The 20,523-nt window shown below is 39.0% G+C and overlaps 1 protein-coding gene across 1 annotated transcript in view; it reads left to right on the top strand.

Moving 5' to 3' along the window:
- Nucleotides 1-20,523, top strand: part of LOC124555884 — a 242,730-nt gene that overhangs the window by 88,668 nt on the left and 133,539 nt on the right. The window contains exons 12-15 of the mRNA XM_047129945.1: nt 11-82; nt 5,693-5,764; nt 8,792-8,863; nt 11,876-11,947. Coding sequence (XP_046985901.1) covers nt 11-82; nt 5,693-5,764; nt 8,792-8,863; nt 11,876-11,947 — 288 coding nt within the window. The remainder of the gene's footprint in view (nt 1-10; nt 83-5,692; nt 5,765-8,791; nt 8,864-11,875; nt 11,948-20,523) is intronic.

The raw sequence follows: 20,523 nt of genomic DNA, 5'->3' as shown, positions 1-20,523 counted from the left end.
AAAATTTCAGATGTGCCAAGATATGGAAAGTCATACTTTGAGGGAGATTTCCAAAGACGACTGTCGAAGGAAGGCTCTGTTGGTGAGTAAATTTGTTTAGTTCAATCACTGAATTAAGCATTTTGTAATCACTCATGGTATTTTCACTTTGAATAATTGGAATCATGGTAGATGTAACATTGAATCGGTCTTGAAATGTTGTTTCATTGGTTTAAGGACATAGTTTGTGGCAGGTATAAGAAACTATTCTTGATTATGAGGAGAGGGTTCACTTGCAGAAAGAACTCTGTTATGGGTTGATGTTTCCATCCGTGCAGGTCTGTATCTTTAGGTAAAGAACCAGGCAGAAGGTGTTAAACAGTGGAGAGTATAGAAAGCTATTGTACAAAGTTGTGGTGACATTGTTACTCATAAGTATAAAACTGTTCCATAAAGAAACATTTTAATTCTTTGTGATCCCAAAGATTTTGGGAGTTATACTGCAAGAGCATTAACTGACATTTAGTTTAAATAGTTATGTTATCTGCCAGTGCTTCTGAATTTCTTTGTCATCACAAGACATGATATTTTTTAATGGGAAGAGAAGGAAGTTGTGTGAACTTGAATACATTGAATGTAAAGTATTTTAAGACGCCTGGGGGGGGGATAAAAAGCCACTTCATTTTATCCAGTGTTTCTTTATCTACGTCACTTTTTTATATTTAGATTGCTTCTGGTCCTTGTAGGATTACAATGGTGTATTGTAAAGTGGTACATTGTGAATATAAATTTACAAAATTAAGAAAAATCGAAAAGTAACTTAGGTTCCAGTAGTGATGACATGATTTAAAAAAGAAATGAGACTACTCTCATTCATAAATATTTGTTGTAATGTAAATCTGTGTAGCCTCTTGAAGGATGACAAGCAGAAAGGTTATGAATAGCAAGGACAAGCAGAAGGGTTCTATGTAGCAGAAAAGTTGAATTCATTCTCTCCTCCCTCTCTCGCTGCCTGCCTGTGTCAAGTGCAGTGCAGTGCAGTCCAGTCCATCAGTCACTTACTCTACACCTTCTTCCCCTTTCTGCCCCCCCCCCCCCCCACCGTGCGCGCGTCCTTTGTGTGTGTGTGTGTGTGTGTGTGTGTGTGTGTGTGTGTGTGTGTGTGTGTGTGTGTGTGTGTCGAGGGGGGGGGGGGGGGAAGGCGGCAAGTGGCCCTACTTTTATCTTTTATGCTAGTTGTAAATGTTTTGTAAGCAGACAGATTTACAACATTTATCAAGTTTGTTTTGTACCATGCCTCATAGATTATTTTTTCCAGCAGAGTGCAACATAATGAGTGTAGTAAATTGTTTGCCTACTGCCACAGATTTGACTGATGAACAATAAACTTGTTGCAGCATAGTGACAGAGTTCAGGCATGGACTAACGTGCTATGACAGATAGTACCTTAAGGGGATACGGAATCGGATTTTGGGTTAAAAAATCGAATTTTTTTTTATTGGCGTATTATATTCTGCCATGTTTCCTCTTTAAAATGACGTATCGTACATAACTCTACTACAATTATAACTATTTTATTTTTATATATTTGTGAGATCGGGTATTGCGCTTTAGTTATACACGTCTCTCGTGGCTGACCATGAACTTTTTGGCAGTACCTTTAAAGTGACATGAATTCAAATATCCCGGTTTCCAGCGACTATTTATACACTAGTTGCCCGAAAATGTTTCTCTCTGGTTTCCTCAAGTTACTCTTTGACTTTGTGGCGGGACTGTTTTGTAAACAGTGTGATATAAGAAAGTAGTTGTTGTTGAGTTATTTCGTATTTAGTGCTTCATTTTTCGCAGTGAAAATGCCTAGAGCTAAAGCAAAAGTATTTAAAAAGCGTGTGAACTGGCAAAAGAAAAGAAATAATGATTCATTAGCAAAGCAAAGCAGTTCATCATCATCACTGTTGGAAAATGTGAATCCACTTATTACTGATTTGCCGAACGAACTTACACCAAATGAAAACAGTGCTTCTCATAAAAAACTAAGAGATTTGGAAGAGAAATATAATTTACTTGATAGAGGGAATGAAGTTTTTGAACTCATTGATACGAATATATTGTGTGAAGCTCTCGAAAACAGTTTGTGCTGCAAAAAATGTCATGGAAACGTTTCTCTGAAAGTAGAATCCCATGTTGGCCTAGCTGCCCAGTTTAATTTAATATGCAGTGTTTGTAAATACAGCTGTAAGTTTCCAAGTTCGGTTTCAGTAACTGTAAATAATGGATACAAGAAAACTAAACTTTATAGTGTAAATATTAGGTTAGTTTATGGATTGCGAGCAATTGGTAAGGGCAAAGCAGCTGGTGATATGCTATGTGGTGTTCTAAATCTTCCAAGTGCACCTTCAAAGTTTGAAGCTTACAATTATGTACTAGGATCTGCAGTTGAAGATGTAGCACAGAAGTCAATGCAGGTTGCTGTGGAAGAAGCAGTGGAAGAAAATGACGGCAGTCGTGACCTCACAGTGGCGTTTGATAGCACATGGCAGAAAAGGGGCCACACCTCCAACAATGGTGTTGTAACAGCAACTAGTGTTGATACTGGCAAGGTTATTGATGTTGCAATAATGTCTAAATACTGTAGGTGCACAGGCAGGCTGAAAAATGAACACAGTGATGACTGTATTGCTAATTATTATGGTAGTAGTGGTGGCATGGAGGTTGCTGGGGTGAAGAAAATTTTTCATCGCTCTTCACAGTGGTATAATGTTCGCTATGTCAAATATCTGGGAGATGGTGACTCTAAAGCATTCAAAGAAGTTTTGGAAAGCAAACCATATGGGAACAGTGTAAATATAAGCAAACTTGAATGTATAGGACATGTGCAGAAGAGAATGGGTGCCAGGCTGAGAAGGTTAAAATCAGTTATGAAAGGGAAAAAACTAGATGATGGGAAAACCTTGGATGGCAGAGGAAGATTGACTGATTCCATAATAGACCACATTCAGAACTGCTATGGCCTTGCAATCAGGCAAAATACAGGCAATCTTGAAGAAATGAGGAGAGCTATATGGGCTTTATATTTCCACACCGCATCCACTTATGAGCATCCACAACATGGTTTGTGCCCCAAAGGTGAAAACAGCTGGTGTAAATACAATAGGGGACTAACAACAGGAGAGAAATACATTCACCACCACAGTCTACCATCAGCCATCATGGCAGAAATAAAGCCCATTTTCAGAGATCTGGCTGACAGAAGTCTTCTGATGAAATGTCTTCACGGAAAAACGCAGAACCCCAACGAGTGCTTGAATAGTATGATATGGCATCGTCTCCCAAAAACAGTGTTTGTCGGAATTAATACACTACATTTTGGTGTGTATGATGCTGTGGCAACCTTCAATCTTGGAAATATAACTAAATGCCAGGTCCTTCAAAAGTTGGGTATGTGTGTTGGTTCCCGTACGGTACGTGCTATGTTCTTTTTAGATCAGCACAGACTAAGGCATGCTGATAATATAATCAAGACATTAGTGAAAAAAGCAAGACAGGTGCAGAGGGGTGCCAAAAGAAGACTTGAAGATGATTATGAAGACTGTGAAGGGGGTATTAGCTACGGATCAGGAATGTTTTAATCTTCTTTCTCCGTTTCCCGTAAGTTTACTTTTTACTTCATCTAGGAACATTATCTCAGGTACTGGTCAACCTAGAAGTCTGAAATTTTTATGACGTAGTGACATAGGTCCCTATTACATACTGAAACAACGATTTTTTAATTACTTGATTTACAAAAGACTTAGGGGTGATAGTCTAGTAAAAAGCGATGGAAAAAATTTACTTAAAAATAAATGTACAATATCTCTGTAAGAAAATACTTTGACAATAAACTGTTGTTTCAGTATTGTTGTAACATATGAATGCACATACAGTAAAATTTTTACCTCTCTGTCTCCAGTAGTTTGTGAGAAAATGTTCCCTATAGTAGGCATATATTAACATTGCGGGGATAGGTGATTCCGTATCCCCTTAATAATGGGAACAATCAAGTATAGTGTAATAAGAAGATACAGAACTAGTAGTCTACATTATGCCTGAAGTCGCATGGACAAACGTGAATATGTCATTTATTTAGGAATAGTCAAACAAGAGGTTTTGGAAGATTTTTCCTTTTTATTTCTGTATCGTACAAGAGCCTTCATTGTTTAAACAATTGCTTGTATCTGGTCAGTGATAAATCGGAAAATATTTCAAACAGTGACATCTGACGAGCTTTTTTAGGTGTCGCTTTGTAAAGGCCTTGGGGTTTATGGCTTTTATGCACTTTACTGGCATTGTAATGTGTCTTGGGTTTGAGCTGGAACCAGAATTTTTAACCTGATAAAATGTATTCACAATAGTTAACAAATATTTGCTGCCAGAAGTCAATTACATAGCACAGCTTATCATACCATTCAGCAGAACATACTCTTATACTGTGACGTTACTGTTAAAGTATCTTTGAATTCCATGTATGTAAAGATTCATTGCAATTTAACAAAATGATATTCTCTTGAAGTAGGAAGTTTTGAATTGAATAACTGTGGCCTGAAAAACAACATTTGCCACTTCCAAGGGAGTTGTAATGACGAAGAACTTAGTACAAAATTACATGGCTATTTGTGTTGCCCATTAATACTGACATTTTGAGTGCTTACGTGTTTAATGCATCATTTGAATACTTTTCTTTTCAGAACTGCAGTATTAGTATTTATGACTGAGGCAGGGACTAGTACATCTCACATTTAGAAATTCTTCCTTTGCATCTGCTATGTAAAATTGGTTGCTAGGTCCAATAGCCTTGTGGTGTTAGAATCAATCATGTGAAGATCACTGGGGCAATGGTGCAGTTTAGGTGTCTTTTTCTTCAGGTATAAGTTGTTACTGACAGTCAATGTTTGAACTCACATACATGTAATGTATTTAATATTGCAATATGAACATCATTAAAATTTTAAATTGCAATTCATTTTGCCACTTTTGTGGAGAGACATCTGATCACAAAGAAGAAATTATTATAAAATATGTAGTTATGTGGAAGCCAAATTTATAAAGAGCTTCACAGATTCATGAAAGAAACACCGGAAGTAAGATTTATAGCTCTGAGAGTGTAACAGAAGTTTATCTCTTGTCACAACAAGGTGGAGACGCTGGTTCTCGATATAGAGCGTGTGTGCATTGTGCACAGTTCAGAGTGGAGATTTGGGAGTGAGAGGTAGATAAGGGAATCTTGTTCAGGGTTAGTTATGATAGAGTAAGAAAGTATAGCAGAAGGGGTTATGTTTTGGTGGGTGAGGGGTGAAGTTATGATGAGGGCAGTAAGGTTTAATGAGATGGTGATGGGCATAGAGGTAGGTGAATGAGAGGATTGGTTATCATACAGCAATGAAGTTTGAACCTAAGGTAATGTGTTCATGATGCAAGCAAGAAAGTGTATCGAAAACTGGTGGTACTGTGCCAATTATGGGAATGAAGTTTTTCATGTAAAAATTGTTACTATTTCATTGTGCTATTACTCTTCAAAAGTTGGTGGAAATGTTTAATTAAAAATAATTGTGGACACAACTCTCTCATTCAACATGTTTATGAAATATATGTAACTGAAGTGAGCGGTAGTTGAAAATTAAACTTTGTTAGCATGTTGAAATTCGATACATAAATAATCCTGTTATCAAAATTTCAGATGTGCCAAGATATGGAAAGTCATACTTTGAGGGAGATTTCCAAAGACGACTGTCGAAGGAAGGCTCTGTTGGTGAGTAAATTTGTTTAGTTCAATCACTGAATTAAGCATTTTGTAATCACTCATGGTATTTTCACTTTGAATAATTGGAATCATGGTAGATGTAACATTGAATCGGTCTTGAAATGTTGTTTCATTGGTTTAAGGACATAGTTTGTGGCAGGTATAAGAAACTATTCTTGATTATGAGGAGAGGGTTCACTTGCAGAAAGAACTCTGTTATGGGTTGATGTTTCCATCCGTGCAGGTCTGTATCTTTAGGTAAAGAACCAGGCAGAAGGTGTTAAACAGTGGAGAGTATAGAAAGCTATTGTACAAAGTTGTGGTGACATTCTTACTCATAAGTATAAAACTGTTCCATAAAGAAACATTTTAATTCTTTGTGATCCCAAAGATTTTGGGAGTTATACTGCAAGAGCATTAACTGACATTTAGTTTAAATAGTTATGTTATCTGCCAGTGCTTCTGAATTTCTTTGTCATCACAAGACATGATATTTTTTAATGGGAAGAGAAGGAAGTTGTGTGAACTTGAATACATTGAATGTAAAGTATTTTAAGACGCCTGGGGGGGGGATAAAAAGCCACTTCATTTTATCCAGTGTTTCTTTATCTACGTCACTTTTTTATATTTAGATTGCTTCTGGTCCTTGTAGGATTACAATGGTGTATTGTAAAGTGGTACATTGTGAATATAAATTTACAAAATTAAGAAAAATCGAAAAGTAACTTAGGTTCCAGTAGTGATGACATGATTTAAAAAAGAAATGAGACTACTCTCATTCATAAATATTTGTTGTAATGTAAATCTGTGTAGCCTCTTGAAGGATGACAAGCAGAAAGGTTATGAATAGCAAGGACAAGCAGAAGGGTTCTATGTAGCAGAAAAGTTGAATTCATTCTCTCCTCCCTCTCTCGCTGCCTGCCTGTGTCAAGTGCAGTGCAGTGCAGTCCAGTCCATCAGTCACTTACTCTACACCTTCTTCCCCTTTCTGCCCCCCCCCCCCCCCCACCGTGCGCGCGTCCTTTTGTGTGTGTGTGTGTGTGTGTGTGTGTGTGTGTGTGTGTGTGTGTGTGTGTGTCGAGGGGGGGGGGGGGAAGGCGGCAAGTGGCCCTACTTTTATCTTTTATGCTAGTTGTAAATGTTTTGTAAGCAGACAGATTTACAACATTTATCAAGTTTGTTTTGTACCATGCCTCATAGATTATTTTTTCCAGCAGAGTGCAACATAATGAGTGTAGTAAATTGTTTGCCTACTGCCACAGATTTGACTGATGAACAATAAACTTGTTGCAGCATAGTGACAGAGTTCAGGCATGGACTAACGTGCTATGACAGATAGTACCTTAATAATGGGAGCAATCAAGTATAGTGTAATAAGAAGATACAGAACTAGTAGTCTACATTATGCCTGAAGTCGCATGGACAAACGTGAATATGTCATTTATTTAGGAATAGTCAAACAAGAGGTTTTGGAAGATTTTTCCTTTTTATTTCTGTATCGTACAAGAGCCTTCATTGTTTAAACAATTGCTTGTATCTGGTCAGTGATAAATCAGAAAATATTTCAAACAGTGACATCTGACGAGCTTTTTTAGGTGTCGCTTTGTAAAGGCCTTGGGGTTTATGGCTTTTATGCACTTTACTGGCATTGTAATGTGTCTTGGGTTTGAGCTGGAACCAGAATTTTTAACCTGATAAAATGTATTCACAATAGTTAACAAATATTTGCTGCCAGAAGTCAATTACATAGCACAGCTTATCATACCATTCAGCAGAACATACTCTTATACTGTGACGTTACTGTTAAAGTATCTTTGAATTCCATGTATGTAAAGATTCATTGCAATTTAACAAAATGATATTCTCTTGAAGTAGGAAGTTTTGAATTGAATAACTGTGGCCTGAAAAACAACATTTGCCACTTCCAAGGGAGTTGTAATGACGAAGAACTTAGTACAAAATTACATGGCTATTTGTGTTGCCCATTAATACTGACATTTTGAGTGCTTACGTGTTTAATGCATCATTTGAATACTTTTCTTTTCAGAACTGCAGTATTAGTATTTATGACTGAGGCAGGGACTAGTACATCTCACATTTAGAAATTCTTCCTTTGCATCTGCTATGTAAAATTGGTTGCTAGGTCCAATAGCCTTGTGCTGTTAGAATCAATCATGTGAAGATCACTGGGGCAATGGTGCAGTTTAGGTGTCTTTTTCTTCAGGTATAAGTTGTTACTGACAGTCAATGTTTGAACTCACATACATGTAATGTATTTAATATTGCAATATGAACATCATTAAAATTTTAAATTGCAATTCATTTTGCCACTTTTGTGGAGAGACATCTGATCACAAAGAAGAAATTATTATAAAATATGTAGTTATGTGGAAGCCAAATTTATAAAGAGCTTCACAGATTCATGAAAGAAACACCGGAAGTAAGATTTATAGCTCTGAGAGTGTAACAGAAGTTTATCTCTTGTCACAACAAGGTGGAGACGCTGGTTCTCGATATAGAGCGTGTGTGCATTGTGCACAGTTCAGAGTGGAGATTTGGGAGTGAGAGGTAGATAAGGGAATCTTGTTCAGGGTTAGTTATGATAGAGTAAGAAAGTATAGCAGAAGGGGTTATGTTTTGGTGGGTGAGGGGTGAAGTTATGATGAGGGCAGTAAGGTTTAATGAGATGGTGATGGGCATAGAGGTAGGTGAATGAGAGGATTCGTTATCATGCAGCAATGAAGTTTGAACCTAAAGTAATGTGTTCATGATGCAAGCAAGAAAGTGTATCGAAAACTGGTGGTACTGTGCCAATTATGGGAATGAAGTTTTTCATGTAAAAATTGTTACTATTTCATTGTGCTATTACTCTTCAAAAGTTGGTGGAAATGTTTAATTAAAAATAATTGTGGACACAACTCTCTCATTCAACATGTTTATGAAGTATATGTAACTGAAGTGAGCGGTAGTTGAAAATTAAACTTTGTTAGCATGTTGAAATTCGATACATAAATAATCCTGTTATCAAAATTTCAGATGTGCCAAGATATGGAAAGTCATACTTTGAGGGAGATTTCCAAAGACGACTGTCGAAGGAAGGCTCTGTTGGTGAGTAAATTTGTTTAGTTCAGTCACTGAATTAAGCATTTTGTAATCACTCATGGTATTTTCACTTTGAATAATTGGAATCATGGTAGATGTAACATTGAATCGGTCTTGAAATGTTGTTTCATTGGTTTAAGGACATAGTTTGTGGCAGGTATAAGAAACTACTCTTGATTATGAGGAGAGGGTTCACTTGCAGAAAGAACTCTGTTATGGGTTGATGTTTCCATCCGTGCAGGTCTGTATCTTTAGGTAAAGAACCAGGCAGAAGGTGTTAAACAGTGGAGAGTATAGAAAGCTATTGTACAAAGTTGTGGTGACATTGTTACTCATAAGTATAAAACTGTTCCATAAAGAAACATTTTAATTCTTTGTGATCCCAAAGATTTTGGGAGTTATACTGCAAGAGCATTAACTGACATTTAGTTTAAATAGTTATGTTATCTGCCAGTACTTCTGAATTTCTTTGTCATCACAAGACATGATATTTTTTAATGGGAAGAGAAGGAAGTTGTGTGAACTTGAATACATTGAATGTAAAGTATTTTAAGACGCCTGGGGGGGGGATAAAAAGCCACTTCATTTTATCCAGTGTTTCTTTATCTACGTCACTTTTTTATATTTAGATTGCTTCTGGTCCTTGTAGGATTACAATGGTGTATTGTAAAGTGGTACATTGTGAATATAAATTTACAAAATTAAGAAAAATCGAAAAGTAACTTAGGTTCCAGTAGTGATGACATGATTTAAAAAAGAAATGAGACTACTCTCATTCATAAATATTTGTTGTAATGTAAATCTGTGTAGCCTCTTGAAGGATGACAAGCAGAAAGGTTATGAATAGCAAGGACAAGCAGAAGGGTTCTATGTAGCAGAAAAGTTGAATTCATTCTCTCCTCCCTCTCTCGCTGCCTGCCTGTGTCAAGTGCAGTGCAGTGCAGTCCAGTCCATCAGTCACTTACTCTACACCTTCTTCCCCTTCCTGCCCCCCCCCCCCCACCATGCGCGCGTCCTTTTGTGTGTGTGTGTGTGTGTGTGTGTGTGTGTGTGTGTGTGTGTGTGTGTCGGGAGGGGGGGGGGGAAGGCGGCAAGTGGCCCTACTTTTATCTTTTATGCTAGTTGTAAATGTTTTGTAAGCAGACAGATTTACAACATTTATCAAGTTTGTTTTGTACCATGCCTCATAGATTATTTTTTCCAGCAGAGTGCAACATAATGAGTGTAGTAAATTGTTTGCCTACTGCCACAGATTTGACTGATGAACAATAAACTTGTTGCAGCATAGTGACAGAGTTCAGGCATGGACTAACGTGCTATGACAGATAGTACCTTAATAATGGGAGCAATCAAGTATAGTGTAATAAGAAGATACAGAACTAGTAGTCTACATTATGCCTGAAGTCGCATGGACAAACGTGAATATGTCATTTATTTAGGAATAGTCAAACAAGAGGTTTTGGAAGATTTTTCCTTTTTATTTCTGTATCGTACAAGAGCCTTCATTGTTTAAACAATTGCTTGTATCTGGTCAGTGATAAATCGGAAAATATTTCAAACAGTGACATCTGACGAGCTTTTTTAGGTGTCGCTTTGTAAAGGCCTTGGGGTTTATGGCTTTTATGCACTTTACTGGCATTGTAATGTGTCTTGGGTTTGAGCTGGAACCAGAATTTTTAACCTGATAAAATGTATTCACAATAGTTAACAAATATTTGCTGCCAGAAGTCAATTACATAGCACAGCTTATCATACCATTCAGCAGAACATACTCTTATACTGTGACGTTACTGTTAAAGTATCTTTGAATTCCATGTATGTAAAGATTCATTGCAATTTAACAAAATGATATTCTCTTGAAGTAGGAAGTTTTGAATTGAATAACTGTGGCCTGAAAAACAACATTTGCCACTTCCAAGGGAGTTGTAATGACGAAGAACTTAGTACAAAATTACATGGCTATTTGTGTTGCCCATTAATACTGACATTTTGAGTGCTTACGTGTTTAATGCATCATTTGAATACTTTTCTTTTCAGAACTGCAGTATTAGTATTTATGACTGAGGCAGGGACTAGTACATCTCACATTTAGAAATTCTTCCTTTGCATCTGCTATGTAAAATTGGTTGCTAGGTCCAATAGCCTTGTGCTGTTAGAATCAATCATGTGAAGATCACTGGGGCAATGGTGCAGTTTAGGTGTCTTTTTCTTCAGGTATAAGTTGTTACTGACAGTCAATGTTTGAACTCACATACATGTAATGTATTTAATATTGCAATATGAACATCATTAAAATTTTAAATTGCAATTCATTTTGCCACTTTTGTGGAGAGACATCTGATCACAAAGAAGAAATTATTATAAAATATGTAGTTATGTGGAAGCCAAATTTATAAAGAGCTTCACAGATTCATGAAAGAAACACCGGAAGTAAGATTTATAGCTCTGAGAGTGTAACAGAAGTTTATCTCTTGTCACAACAAGGTGGAGACGCTGGTTCTCGATATAGAGCGTGTGTGCATTGTGCACAGTTCAGAGTGGAGATTTGGGAGCGAGAGGTAGATAAGGGAATCTTGTTCAGGGTTAGTTATGATAGATTGGCTTGTGGGGTGGGGGAGTGAAGTTATGATGAGGGCAGTAAGGTTTAATGAGACGGTGATGGGCATAGAGGTAGGTGGATAAGAGGATTGGTTATCATACAGCAATGAAGTTTGAACTTAAAGTAGGGTTCTCTGAATAGTAATTCATTCATGGTGCTTGCAAGAAAGTGTATCGTAAACTGGTGGTAGTGTGCCAATTATTGGAATGAAGTTTTTCATGTTACATTGTTACTATTTCATTGTGCTATTACTCTTCAAAAGTTGGTGGCAATGTTTAATTAAAAATAACTGTGGACACAACTCTCTCATTCAACATGTTTATGAAGTATATGTAACTGAAGTGAGCGGTAGTTGAAAATTAAACTTTGTTAGCATGTTGAAATTTGATACATAAATAATCCTGTTACCAAAATTTCAGATGTGCCAAGATATGGAAAGTCATACTTTGAGGGAGATTTCCAAAGACGACTGTCGAAGGAAGGCTCTGTTGGTGAGTAAATTTGTTTAGTTCAGTCACTGAATTAAGCATTTTGTAATCACTCATGGTATTTTCACTTTGAATAATTGGAATCATGGTAGATGTAACATTGAATCGGTCTTGAAATGTTGTTTCATTGGTTTAAGAACATAGTTTGTGGCAGGTATAAGAAATTATTCTTGATTATGAGGAGAGGGTTCACTTGCAGAAAGAACTCTGTTATGGGTTGATGTTTCCATCCGTGCAGGTCTGTATCTTTAGGTAAAGAACCAGGCAGAAGGTGTTAAACAGTGGAGAGTATAGGAAGCTATTGTACAAAGTTTGTGGTGACATTCTTACTCATAGGTATAAAACTATTCCGTAAAGAAACATTTTAATTCTTTTGTATCCATAAGATTTTGGGAGTTATACTGCAAGAGCATTAACTGACATTTAGTTTAAATTGTTATGTTATCTGCCAGTGCTTCTGAATTTCTTTGCCATCACAAGACATGATATTTTTTAATCGGAAGAGAAGGAAGTTGTGTGAACTTGAATACATTGAATGTAAAGTATTTTAAGATGCCTGGGGGGGGGGGAAATAAAAGAAAAAGCCACTTCATTTTATCCAGTGTTTCATTTGTGACTGTATTACATTCGTAAAATAAAGAACAACCGCCTTAAGTCACAATCATGCTTTTATATCAATGCACAGTGCGTTTCGTTCCATGGGTGCTCATCTATAGCTGTTTTGACAGTCCACATCAATTTTTTTTCAGATTTAGATTGCTTCTGGTCCTGTTATGATTGCAATGGTGCATTACGAAGTGGTGCATTGTGAATATAAATTTACAAAATTAAGGAAAATTGAAAAAGAACTTGGTTTCCAGTAGTGCAGACATGATTTAAAAGAAAAAGAGAGAGAGAGAGAGAGAGAGAGAGAGAGAGAGAGAGAGAGAGAGAGAGAGAACTCTCATACTTAAATATTTGTTGTAACGTAGAAACAGCAGAGCTCCTATATATCCTCTTGGAAGATGACAAGCAGAAATTTTATGAATGGCAGTGACAAGCAGCGGATCGCTAGACTACAATTCAAGCAAGTCGTATTAATGAATTTTTATTACAGTAAGATAAATGACAATACTTAACTGTGAAAAATTTACAATGAGATATCGCAAGCAAAGGGTGACATGAAACACAACCAGTCTCTTTAGTATATACAATTTGTAACACAAGAGAAGAAATACAGTTCCGAAGTCACTGCAATAGAGCTCGTAGAACGGCTAGTCTTTAACTGGGCCATGGCCAGCCCGTGGCACTTATGTGCTCTTTGTGTAGATGCCGCTGCTGTCTCGTCGTCGTCCTAGACAGGGGTCAGTCAGCGTACTATTGGCTGACGTCTTCTCCACAGCCCTCTCTGCTCTAACATTCTTGACCACGTGTTGTATTGTCGCACAACATCAGCATGCCACATCTCGTCTGCTGCATCAGGAGTTATCAGCTGCAGACAAGAGCAATGGTAACGTTACCAGTGACAGTGCCACGAAATCAAAGTACCTGAACACGGTTTTGTTGTGTCTTACCCACTCGTCAACTATGGGGTGCCTTGGAAACTTGCTTTGTTGGATCCCTAGACAACAATTCAAGCAAACTGTATTAATGAATTTTTATTACAGTAAGATAAATAACAATACTTAACTTTGAGAAATTTACAGTGAGATGTTGCAAGCAAAGGATGACATGAAACACAAGCAATGTCTTCAGTATATACAATTTGTAACACAAGAGAAGAAATACAGTTCCTAGGTTGCTGCTATAGAGCATGTAGAATGGCTAGTTTTCAACTGAGCTGCGGCCAGGCGGCGTGGCACTTATGTCCTCTTTGTGTAGTTGGCGCTGCTGTTTTGTTGTCATCCTAGACAGGGTTCGGTCAGCGTACTATTGGCTGACGTCTTCTCCACAGCCCTCTCTGCTCTAACGGTTTTGACCAACATGCTGATACTTGACGTTACGCCGCAACATTCCACCCCTCAAAGCGATGGACCATCGTTGTATTCATAGCTCGACAATGGCAGGAGAGCAGTAGTGTGGATGCTGTGCTGGACCGGAATCTGTGGCTACAGGCTACATCAGGCTTCCGGTTGTACACTGCCATCTGGCCTTTGCTCTGTCAGAAGAGTCCCCCGGAAAATGACCAGCAGGGTACGCGTCCACCTCCTGAGGACCATAACCAGATGTAGAAGGTGTCAGCTGCAACGGCGTCGTCAGGTCTAGCTCCATTGGTAGGCCGAGAGGAGGCAGAGGCTCAGACTCCATTGGGGGATCCCGCGGTGTTGTGATGACACCTTCTGGTGGCTGCGGTGGCCGCGCTGTCCTCGAGATCCATGAGTCTGGGGGGAGAGACACAGATGGATCACCGTGCACATGACAGTGACGAATTTGATTGTGATGTCGGCGCTGCAATCTGTCTGGGTCTGATAGGAGATAAATGCATGTGCTGCTTCACGCGCGCCTTCTGCTACTGCTAAAAACCTTGTAAAACACAATATCATGCAGCGCGAAACGTTACTTGTGGCCTTCCTTTGGTACCGGATGCTGAGGAGGGTGGAGCAGTGTCCGATGGTGGCGGCCGTGAAGAAATTCTGCTGGCGATGGTCCATCTCATGGATGCGAATGATAGGAGGCAATAAAAAGTTGCAATTCATGCTCCCTGATTTGTGCAGTGTGAAGTATGGCCATCTGCTGCTTGAAGGTCCTGACGCAAACCTTCAGGGCAAAAAATAGAGGGCAACACCTGAATTGTGCTGCATGATGCTGTCAAGGTCATTGGCACAGCAAAGGGAAACTTGCGATAAGAGTCTACCACAATCATCCAACGAGTGTTCTGAAAAGATCTCGCAAAGTCTATGTGCACACTTTGTCATGATGATTGCCACTTAGGCCAGCAGAAAATTTTTGTGGTGGAATGGACTGATTTTCCTTACAAGTGTGACACTGTGATGTCCTCTGTTCTTTTTGGGTGTCCATACGCTGCTATGTACAGTGGCGATGCACTAACTGTATTGTACGAACAATCCCCCCGTGTCCTTGGTGAAGTAACTGCAACACTCCGCCCCCCCCCCCCCCCCCCCAAAGCTTTGGGGATCAACACACATGACTGTCCACTGTCATTTCAAACAAGAATCACACCTTCCTGTATAGCGAGGCTATGCCGAAGTCCAAAGTATCGGCGCACTACAGCATTCTTCATGCTATACAGTGAGCGAGACCAAGTTGTATGAATGTGTTTTAGCAAAATGTTCAAACCTGAATCAGTTTCTGTGGCCTGTGCAATTTTCCTATAGTTCAGAGGAAAGGATTGAAGCAATTCAGAATCCTGAGCATTCCATATCAGGGCCAACCAGAAGACATGAAAGTGCATCTGCATTGCCATGTTGGGCTGTCTGACGACATACAATCTCGTACTGGTATGGAGACAACAACAAAGACCATCTTTGCAATTTTAGGGCAGTTCATACAGGAACTGGCTTGTGATCTATTACTAAGTAGAATATCCTGTCATACAAATAGTGGTGGAATTTGGTGACACCATACACAATAATCAATGCCTCTTTCTCCATTTGCGAGTAGTTACACTGAGCTTGGGACAATACTTTTGATGTGAAAGCAGTAGGTCTGCCGTTATCACCAGTTCTGTGCAAAAGTAATGCGCCAACTCTATAAGAGGAAGCATCAACTTGCAACACAACTGGTTTGTCGGGATCAAAGTGCACCAAACATCGATCACTAAGCAATGCATCTTTTAAGTTTTTGAAAAGCTTCTTGGCACTCATCTGTCCAAAAAAAGGGGACATTCTTGCGATGCAAGCGAGCTGCAATTTGTGGAGCATTCGGTATGAACCGAATGTAGTATTTAGTTTTCCCTAAGACTGACTGCAATTCTGCGACATTGGGAGGGACTGGCAAATCTCGTATCGCTAACAAATGCAACTGAAGAGGATGTACACCTTAGCTGTTTATGAGATGACCAAGATACTACAACTCAGGTTTAAAAAAATAACACTTGCCCAGTCTACACTTTAGTCCTGCATTAGATGACACACGAAACAAAGCACTTAAATTTGCAATGTGTTCTTAAGATGCACGACCTGCTATGACAATACTGTCCAAATAATTTCAGCAGTTTGGCACTTGAGCAGTCAGCTGTTCCAAATACCGTTGGAAAATGACCAGTATTACAAGCAGACAGATGGAGTTATGATGGGTAGTCCGTTGTCTCCTGTGATCGCAAATTTGTTTATGGAAGACTTCGAGGAACGTGCATTGGAGTCGACGCCTTCGAAACCCGCCTGTTTCTTTAGATATGTTGATGATACCTTTGTTGTTTGGCCTCATGGTAGGGAGAATTTGAATGCCTTTCTAGAACATCTGAACTTGATCCACCTGAACATTCGTTTTACGATGGAGGTGGAAGAGGATGGTTGCCTTCCCTTTCTTGACGTGTTGGTTAGGAGGAAGGATGATGTATCATTGGGACATGCTGTCTACAAGAAACATACTCACACCTATTGTACTTACAGGGCTAATAGTTGTCACCATCCGGCTCAGAGTGAAGGGGTACTTCGTACCTTGGTACACAGGGCACATGTCGTTTCTGACACTGAGACTTTGCCAGCTGACCTGTCCCATCTTGAAGTTACATTTCGTCAAAATGGTTATAGTGATAGACAGATTGAATGTGTGTTGCACTATCAACCAACTGTACATCGGATGATTAATGGTAATTCTGAGTCGACACCTAAGTCTACTGCCTTTTTACCATACATAGGAAACACTTCCAACAAGATCGGTTGTATTTTACAGAAATATGATGTGAAATGTGTTTTCTGACCTCCACTTAAAATTAGAGCATTTTGAGTTCTGTTAAGGATGATCTTGGTCTGCATGAGACCAGTGTATATCGCATTCCTTGTAGCTGTGGCATGGCATATATTGGTCAAACCATCAGGACCATGGAGGATCAATGTACTGAGCATAAATGGCACACACGATTACAGCAGCCAAGTAAATCTGTTATTGCTGAACATTGCTTGTATACTTGTCACCCCATGTTATGTAACAACACCGAGATATTGGCATGCACGTCCAGCTATTGGGACAGTGTTATTAAGGAGGCAGTTGAGATTAAATTAGCGAGCAACCCCGTTAACAGGGATGGAGGTTTTTGTTTAAACTCTGTTTGGAATCCGGCTCTCTCCCTTGTCGAAAAACAGAGGGACAGAGCCAATGCTACCTCACCTCTGAGTTCATAGTCTATCGATAGCTCTGACTTTGGTCATCTTTGGTGGCACTAGTGTTGAGCGTGTGTATTATCTTTCATGCATCAGACCGAGAACTGAGGATTTTAATTTGCATATACATCACCTGTCCATTGCAGTTTGCCTTGTAAATGGCGCGGGGTGTTCTCCCACTGAAATATCGGCTGTCGCTGAAAGTGTTACCTGGCTGAATTCCCAGAAGTTATTTGAAAGCCTAAATGAGTGTTCACAACACACACTTCTTGAACTCCTTCATTTAGTGGTATTTGAAGATGTACATCACGAAAATCAATTTTTGAAATGTAACGACCAACACCTAATCTGTCCATGAGATCCTCTGGGCATGGCAATGGATAAGTATGAATCATAGTTCGTTGGTTGACTGTACACTTTAAATCAACACAGAGACGAATGCGGCCTGAAAGTTTGGGAAGCAAAACCAGTGGAGTCGCTCATTGACTAGCTTGTGTGGGCGCAATAGCTCCACTATCTTGCAATTCTTTAAGTTCAGCAGCAACGTTGTCCCATAATGGAATGGGAACATTTGTGGCCTGGAAAAATTTCGGCTGAGCAGTGTCTTTCGTAGTAGTATGTACAAAAAAATTGTTAGCCTTGTCTAAACCTTCAGAAAAGAGTTCAGGGAATTCCTTCAGCAAGCTAGGTACTCCATCTTTTGCATTAAATGCAGACACTGACAAGACATTGTCCTGAATTTTAAAGGCAAACAAATAAAAAGAATCAAGGCCAATATGTTCTCACACTCACATGAGTGTAGCACAGTGAAAGTCACAGGTCGCATATGCGATCGATACATAGCAGGCAAAGTACATTTTCTGAGAACGGGAATGTCTAGTCCATTTTATGCTATCAAATGCATGCTAGTTTTAGAAGAGCCTAACTGTTCTTGTGTGTTACGATCCAGCAATGTAACAGAGGCACCCATATCCAACTGAAATTTCACACACTTTCCACTAATATGCAAATGTACAAAAAGCTTGTTGGGCTGGCATAGCACTAAAGAAATCGTTCGGAAGCTAGTTTTGCTAATGCCTGTAGCAGGCTTTGAATACATGGCATTGATGACATGAACATTGTGACTAGATTTGTGTGAGTGTGTGGAATTGTTAAGTTTGTTCTGTTGCAAACATACGGATTGTACATGTCCTTTCTTTCCACAAGCATAACATTGTGCTTGTTTGGACGGGCAGTCTTGGCATTTGTGTCATAAATAGCACCGAGGGCATGATTTAATTTTGTTCGCCTGTGTAACTGCCTGTTTAGAGAACTGTTTACGCAGCGTAGTGTGTGCAAGGTGTTGCTGCCTAATGGGTCGGTTGCGAGCAAGGAATGACGTGACCTGACAAATTGCTGGCTGCTCAAACTTACCGGCCTACGAGGCATCGGAATCATACTGATCTAGTATTTGCACTGTGTGCTGAGATGATGGATCGGACTGTTTGAAAATCTGTTCCCTCAGTTTGAAATCAGTTACATTGTATACGGTCGCATCACACAACATAATGTCTGAATATAAAACACCACAAGCACATTTGAATTTACATTTCTTCGTCATACCTGCAAATCTGTTACCCACATGCGATAAGTTTGTTCTGACTGTTCCTTGCAACTAAAGAAATAGTACCAGGCTGCTACCACATTCACTTGTTGGTCATAATAGTTAGTTAGCGAATCTACAACTTGATCATACGAAAGTCCACTCGGAGTGGCATTAGGAAATAGTTTCTGGATGAGTCTAAACACTGCACTTCCTACCGTGGACAGTACCTGGTTTGTTGTGAGCAATTATGTGGCTTCGAAATGTTGCTACCATTCGAATTGGATCTTCTAAAGCGACTAGGTTCAGAAACTTTTGCAATCAGAATAATTGCCAATTTTGAGAATATAGAAATTAGTAAGCTAACATACTTTCACTTTCTGATGTCATACGGAATAATATTTTGGGGTAACTCAACCCTTAGACAAAAAGTTTTCACTGCTCAAAAGAAAGTGGTTAGAATAATGTGTGGAGTTCATAGTCGCACATCCTGTAGGCGTGTTTTTGAAAGGTTGCGAATTCTAACAACAGCCTCACAGTACATTACTCACTAATGAACTTTGTTCTCGACAACATGGACCAGTTTAAAAACAACAGTGACAGTCATGATTATAGTACTAGAAAAAAGAAAGACTTACACTATCCTGTACTCTACCTGTCTTTGGCACAGAAAGGGGTAAAATACGCTGCTATAAAAATTTTTGACAAATTACCAGATGAAATAAAATGTTGACAGACAGCAGCAATAGCTTCAAAAATAACTGAAATTATATCTCCTTGACAACTCCTTCCATACCATAGATGAATTCTTGAATAGTAATAAATAAATCTATTAATATAGTATGTGCATGTTGTGCAATTTAAGGTCATGGGGTATATATATGAAGGGCTTATTTCAATAGTGGTACAAGTCAATTTTTGCTCATTCTGAGATACAGAGTCCTAAAGTTAAATGAGCACTGAAAAATCTGCAGTTGAGATACCAGAAATATTAAAGTACATATACTTCAATATTTCAGGTATCTCAACTGCAGATTTTTCAGCGCTCATTTAACTTTAGGACTCTGTATCTCAGAATGAACAAAAATGGACTTAGACCACTATTGAAATAAGCCCTATGCGTGGCGTGGCACACATTGTGCTCTAAACTATTGTAACCCCTTCTTCTATCCCAGGCTGCATTTCCTTTCCTGTGCCCCTCCCTTTCTGTCCTCTTTCCTTCCCTTCTGCCCTACCTTTCCCTCTCTCGGTGTTCTTGCTTGTGTCGACCTCTCTATCCACACAATGCAAAAAATCTCTTTTCATATGTGCATTTCTTGTGCACTTGACACATTCCACTTCATAACAGCTTCCGTACCATGCAATTGATCAATGGAACATGCAACTAACTGTATGCAGTGTGTTCTCAGGCATTAAGAACAGGCTCAGTATGCACAACATTGATGCTACTTGAGGTATGGTGCACCTCTTAACAGATCATGGTCCATACCCTAAACATCTACATGGAGTTGTGAATGTGGAGTGGAAGGTTCTGCTAACCGTGTCATTTTAAATTGCCCTTGTTTCAAGGTTGAGAGGGAATACAGACAATTAGACTGTAATTCGCAAACAGCTGTAAATGATCAAAATTTTTAGGCTAGAGTTAATTTGCTGCATTTTGAATATCTAAAAGATTGTTCAAATAACTTACGGGATTGCTGCCGGGTGACGTCGTTGACCACCGCCGATATTTCGAC

The sequence above is a fragment of the Schistocerca americana genome, chromosome X (assembly GCF_021461395.2).
Source record: "Schistocerca americana isolate TAMUIC-IGC-003095 chromosome X, iqSchAmer2.1, whole genome shotgun sequence".
NCBI classification, from domain to species: Eukaryota; Metazoa; Arthropoda; class Insecta; order Orthoptera; family Acrididae; genus Schistocerca; species Schistocerca americana.
The sequence above is the reverse complement of the archived record's forward strand: the minus strand, read 5'-3'. Positions and strand labels throughout refer to the sequence as shown.